Below are 6255 nucleotides of genomic sequence, written 5' to 3'. Positions count from 1 at the left end.
GGGCACAGTGAGGGGGCAATGGGCAGCGGCGGTGCCCCGCAGCTCTCCCGGACACCGGCACCCGTGCCCTGCCAGGCTCCCGGCCCGCAGCAGAGCCGCGCCCGCCGATCGCCCTCATGTAGCCCAGGCCGGCAGCGGCCCGGCCCGGCCCGGCAGCCCCGCGGCCCCGGCCGCTCCCCGCTCCCCGCTCCCCGCCGGCCCGGAGAGGCCCCGCCCGCGCACGGCTCCGGCGCGCAGCGCGCAGGCGCGGGGCCGCCTCTTCCCCGCGCAGCCCGGCGGAAGGCGCCCCGAGCGCGGCCTCCGCGCCGGGAGCTCCCGGGCCCCGCGTGTCCGCGCTCCCGCATTCCCCCCAGCCCGCGGGAAGGCATGGCGGGCGCGGGCGCGGCCCTGCTCGCGGGGCTGCTGGCGAGGCTGGCGCTGGTGCTGTACGGGCTGCACCAGGACCGCGCCATGCGGGTGCGCTACACCGACGTCGACTACCGGGTGTTCACGGACGCGGCGCGGCTGGTGACCGAGGGGCGCTCGCCCTACCGGCGGGCCACGTACCGCTACACGCCGCTCCTGGCCTGGCTCCTGACGCCCAACGTGCTCCTCGCCGAGGCCTTCGGGAAGCTGCTCTTCGTGGCCGGGGACCTGGCGGCTGCCGTCGTCGCCTACCGGGCCCTGCGGCGCCGGGGGACCGCCGCCCGCCGCGCCTGTGGGTGCTGCGCCGCCGCCTGGCTCCTCAACCCCCTGCCCATGGCCGTGTCCAGCCGGGGCAACGCGGAGGCGCTGGTGGCGCTGCTGGTGCTCGCCACCCTGTACTGGGTGGAGGCGGGCAGCGTGGGCAAGGCCGCCGTGTGCTACGGGCTGGCCGTGCACATGAAAATCTATCCCCTGACCTACGCGCTGCCCATAGCGCTCCGCCTGCGCGCCGGGCCGCGCCGCGGGGACGGGGCGCTGCGTGACAAAACGGCAAAGTTCACCTTTATGGCGCGCCTCTGGCACCTTTTTGTAAAGATGCTGAACCGCGACGTGCTACTCTTTGGAACAGTTGCCGGATCAGTGCTGGCAGCCTTGACTCTGACATTTTATCACCTCTATGGCTGGGAGTTTTTGGAGCATGCCTACCTCTATCACCTGACTAGAAGGGATATCCGTCATAACTTCTCTCCCTATTTCTACATGTTGTACTTGACAGCAGAGAGCAAATGGAGTTTTGCTCTTGGGCTCGCAGCTTTCCTTCCCCAGCTGCTTTTGCTCCTGGTTGTGTCCATAGCGTTCTACAGAGACCTTGCCTTCAGCTGCTTCCTACACACCGCTATTTTTGTGACTTTTAACAAAGTATGCACATCCCAGTACTTTGTCTGGTATCTCTGCCTTTTGCCCCTCGTAATGCCTAGTATTAAGATGTCCTGGCATCGGGGTGTGCTGCTTCTCTTTCTGTGGTTCATTGGACAAGGCCTGTGGCTTACTCCTGCATATTTTCTGGAGTTCAAAGGATATAACACTTTCTTATTTATATGGTTGGCAGGCTTGCTTTTCCTTTTAATTAATAGCCTCATAATTGTTCAGATTATTTCACATTATCAAAAAGAACCACAAGTTGCAAAAAAACTGAAACAACGGTAATAAACTGACCAAAATCCAGAAACAGCCCTGCTGTCCTTGATCAGGCATTGTGTGTCACCAGCACTTCATTTAATAAAAGTGCACCTAAGTTGTACTAGAGCACATTGTTTGTAAATGTTACTGTTTCAGGGCCGTGAGAGCACTGATTGGCCTCTGTTACCCTGAGCAGTGTCAGCAGGTGTACCTGCCTCCTGCATGGGTCAGCCCTCTCTCCAGAACTACCTCCAGCTTTGTCCTCATGCTCCTCCTGACTAGAATCCCTGGAAGTACCCTGGATCAGTTCATCACTTAGCCATGTTTGGGCCTCTGATGAATGGGCTCTACCCATCTGCACTGTCTTCACCTGCCGACTCCAGAGACAGTGGGACTGTGCCCTGCTCTTTGACCTCTGGCCTCCCTCAGCTCCTGCTCATACTCACTGATGGAGTAGCCCTGGCACCCTTTTTCTCATTTTCAGTGTTAGTTTGCTTGTTGAGTACTTTGGTCTTTGAATAACACAGAAGATTATAAAGGTGGATTTGATTATAAAATTGGAGTTCGACAGTTTTGTACATTCCAGTGGGTCAGTGGGGTGTTTGGCAAGGCAGTCACTCAACATTTACAGTGGGGTTTGTTTTTTCTTTTGTTTCCACAGTAATATTTTAGCTATGCACTTTTTGTGGCCTGTATTTGGTGTATATGTCATTAACTCTTTGAGACTTTTAACTTATTTTAGAATTCAGATATGCCACTCTCACTTATTTTTGCATATTCTGTTCTGTCTGAATTTTTGAACAGATTTATTCCCCTTGCCATAGAGGAAGATTTTCCAGTATACCTGTCTTGGATCACAGAGATGTAAAAAGCTTAAATATTCGCTCTTTCCTGCCAGGTTCTAGAAAAGATGCAACTGCCTTAAATTTCAGTTAATATATGGTTATTGTGGGTGTTAACAGTAGCAAATGCAGAGTCAAAACACAGTTAAAATGGCACTCATGTCCCAAAAGCATTAGAATTTATGCCAAAAACAGTAACTGGAAATGTTGTTTCTCAGTGGTTCTATTATTAAAAAGAGTGGCTCTGCTATTAAAAAGAAATGAAAAAAATGAAAGAAGTTGAGGAAATTGAGCAGTTGCCAGAAGAAAAGGAAAGTTTTGAAATAGGAAGCTCAACAATTTGTCAAAACATATTTATTCCCATAGGAGACACAGGAAGATTCGGAATTGAGTGCCAGGTGATAGTGAGAGGAGAGCAGAGCCATTCTGGAATCAGTACTCTCAAGAACGTCCCATAAGAGGCCTGATGGACACAGCTTTTGACAGAGGTGGAAACTGACAAGGTATTTTACTAAAATCTAGTTTGAATAGGCATGTGCCAAATAGAAGAATTTTCATGTTTGCCTCACCTTTTAGTTACATCCAATAAAAAGTGAAAGTGAAATCCCTAGTGTGTAACACAGGGCAGGACTTCAAGGCAAAATAGCTTCAACCGTTTGGTGGAATTCCCAGTGGTGTCACTGGGAAAGGGTATGGCCAAGTGGATTTGCCATGCTGCCTCTGAGCCCTGGTGTCTCCTGAGGGAGGCAGCCCTCTTCCTCAGGACTGCAGTGACTTCCAGCTACCTCACATACAGCCTTTCCTTTCCTGTAGTAGTGCTACCTCGTGAGATGGTATTACAGTATTCTGACCTGTGAACTTTTCCCATTGCTTCTCAGCCCCACTGAAGTCGTTACATGAAAGGAGAGGAAACCCCTGAGCCCCCCCAGCACAGAGCGAACAGGCATGTTATCAGGAGGTGTGACCACGTCCTTACACCACTCTGGCCCAATTTAGACATTCTGATGAGCTAGAAGGACGATTTCCCTGTGATTTCCATGGTCAGAGTATTGGAGGGTGTTTCTGCTCCCTCACTGGAAAGCTTTTCTCTGCCATCTGCCTTCTCACTTGCCTTCTGTGACTGTGAAAATTCTGGCAGCCTCTTTGTAAATCCAGAAATTGGATAAGGCGATGGATATTCTTTTTACTGTCTTAGTTTTTTGGGGCAGACATGGCACTGATTTCCTTCTTTGTCTAGGATAAATAAAGTTTTATAGCACCAGCTTGTCTACATCTTCCACTAGAGGTGTATCAGTCAAAAACCTGGTGGCATAAGCCACCTGCACATAGTCTTATATTAATCAGCAAGACATCTTTTGTGTGCTGTGAGCGTGTGAAGCAAAATCATCCCATGTGGCTTTATTCCCCAAAGCAGAATTTGATATACTCAGCTTTAGCAGAAGACTGAAGAGGCTCTTCTGTGCAATACTTCTGCTCACCCCATCCTGATGTCCAGGCAATGGCTCATTTTCCTTTGCAGCTGATCTTCCATTGTGTGTTACACATTTTTCTGTTGCGAAAAGTGTGTTTTCTTTCCCCAGAGCAATGTTCTGTATTGCGTTAACAGACTTTCTTTTGCTGTTTGCAGGTATTTCCACACCTCTTGTTTTTCCCTTCCTTTTGGCAAAGAAAGCAAATGCAAGCCAGAAGGCATTTCTAACCTCAAAAATCTTCCACAAAACCCAGCATTTTACTATATTACTTATATTCATGACAGAATTGAAATATTTTTAGGTAAGAAGTAATTTCCTTATGAAAAATACATTCTTGACTTGTTAATAGCTCAATCATTTTGAAAAGGCAAATTTCTCAGCAATTTGGCATCATTTTTCAGAATACAAATTCTGAAGCAGCAACAGGAGCTGAAAGGTACCTTTCCTTTGCAGGTCACTACCAGTCCTGCAGTGATGATTTGAGAAAGCCATGCATAAGCAAGTTATAAAAAGGCTTTTAATAAACCCTAGATTTACAGTTGTCATTTAAATAATCCAGGATGAGTTCCTCTTTTTACAGTTGTTTTCTAAATCACCCAAATGTGTTTGCGATTCAGAAGTAATTCAAGTGACTCATAAAAAGCTGAATAAGAGAGATAAACTGAAGAAGGCAAACAGAAAGATATTTGAGGGTTTAGATCTTGCAAATTGCTTTTAAAAAAATTCTGAGTAGTTAAATGGAATTGAATAACTTTATTCATTAAAAAAGGATTAAAATAATTTAATGGAGTACCAAATAAGTTACAGTTCTTGAAGAAGTTATGGTGAATAGTTACAATGCCCTTAAAATGTACCAAATTAATTTCCTATGGAACATTTATTGCTTTTGATGCTGTTCAAATTCTTTTGCTTAATAACTTTGTGCCCATTTATCCTCTGGTAATTAGGAACTGAAGTGTGTGAAAGTTAGTGTTCCTTCCCTATCATGGGTTGTAAAACTATAACACTGACTACTTTGCTAAAAGGCTGAAATACCCATTGAAATGTGTCTCATCTGCAGAAAATTTTCACATTGCACTGAAACTGGCCTTTCAGCAGAAAGTGCAAGAGATGAAAGAGAAAGGGAAAAGAAGAATGAAGAAAAATAACATTTTTGCCTTGATTTTTACACTGTAGCTTATTGTCCAAAGACTCATGAATGGATTCTCGGGTGACTTCAGGCAAAGCTCAGCATTTAACAATGATTTGCTTTAAAGTTTATAAATGCAATTATTAAAAAAGCAGGGTAAGCAAAAATATAATAATATTTTATTCAGTTTTTGTGTGAGTATGCTGAATTGCCATCTATGATACAATGTACTTTGTCCTTATTACGTAAGTTTTGTGTGTGTGTGTTGCTTGCGTTATATTGACTCCCGTAATGGTAAAGAAAGCAATTAGATGTGCTAAACTGAGCTCATCAGTTGTCTTTTTCAAAGAAACCATGAGGCTTTTACATTTAACTGCAAGGGGAAATTCCAACATTTTTCACAACATTCTATAGAGAAAGCAAATGTTTAAAAAGAGTAAATGATGAGCAAATGGTTTGCTTTTTTTATCTGAGAAGAATGAGTCATCTACATCAAAAGGGGCTGCAGAAATACATAGTGAACACGGGGAACCTCAAGATGTATGAGGTATTCCTCATATATTTGCCAAAGACAGCTGCAGAATGCATGTCCTAGTGATAGCAGCTTTATGGAATAGGATTACCTTGAATTTAGGACAAGCCCTTTTCTCAGACTGAAACCCAACCACTCAAGTAATTTGCTTGCTTCAGTGCATATTTATGTGCAGTCTGCTCACAAGCCCAAACATTTACCTGCATATCCAGAGGCAAAAAAAAAATTTCAGTCAGTACACCTTTGAATAACATTTTTCAGAGCTACTCTCTGTAAAACAGGTTCCTTAGATGTTTCTTATATTTAGCACTCAGAATCTCTAGTGACTCCAAAAATGCATTACATAATTTTGATGCATATGGAAAATAAAACCATATGCTGCAGGGATCTTGAAGTGTAATAGACACAATAAAAAACCAACCGATTATGTATTTGAAGATGCACATTCCACCAGTATCCTGATGTTCTTGGTTGTAAAAATCTGCACTAGTCACCTTTGTGTCAGAGTCTTGTTTCAATCTTTATGCATGACGAAAGAGGTCAGAGACCTACATATTGTACTTGTGAAAGTATCAGAAAGATTAAAGTTGCTCTTGATGCACTACCATAATTTTGAGGATTTTTTTAGATTATATTTCTTTTGAGACATTAATAAATTGATGCAATAAATTCATGCAACTTTTGCATGCATTATTA

General features: G+C 45.2%; 1 protein-coding gene across 1 annotated transcript; it reads left to right on the top strand.

Moving 5' to 3' along the window:
- Nucleotides 1-278: 278 nt before the first annotated feature.
- PIGM (phosphatidylinositol glycan anchor biosynthesis class M) lies at nt 279-6025 on the top strand. The gene has a single exon (XM_066315660.1). It carries the CDS (start codon nt 367-369, stop codon nt 1609-1611), a length of 1245 nt encoding a protein of 414 aa, XP_066171757.1. The 5' UTR covers nt 279-366; the 3' UTR covers nt 1612-6025.
- The last annotated feature ends 230 nt before the right edge of the window (nt 6026-6255 follow it).

This window comes from Sylvia atricapilla, chromosome 3 (assembly GCF_009819655.1).
Source record: "Sylvia atricapilla isolate bSylAtr1 chromosome 3, bSylAtr1.pri, whole genome shotgun sequence".
Taxonomy (NCBI): Eukaryota; Metazoa; Chordata; class Aves; order Passeriformes; family Sylviidae; genus Sylvia; species Sylvia atricapilla.
This window is presented reverse-complemented; position numbering and strand designations above follow the sequence as displayed.

Bases quoted from the DNA above. Each gene is read 5' to 3' on its own strand.
- PIGM (XM_066315660.1), top strand. From the start codon at position 367: ATGGCGGGCGCGGGCGCGGCCCTGCTCGCGGGGCTGCTGGCGAGGCTG.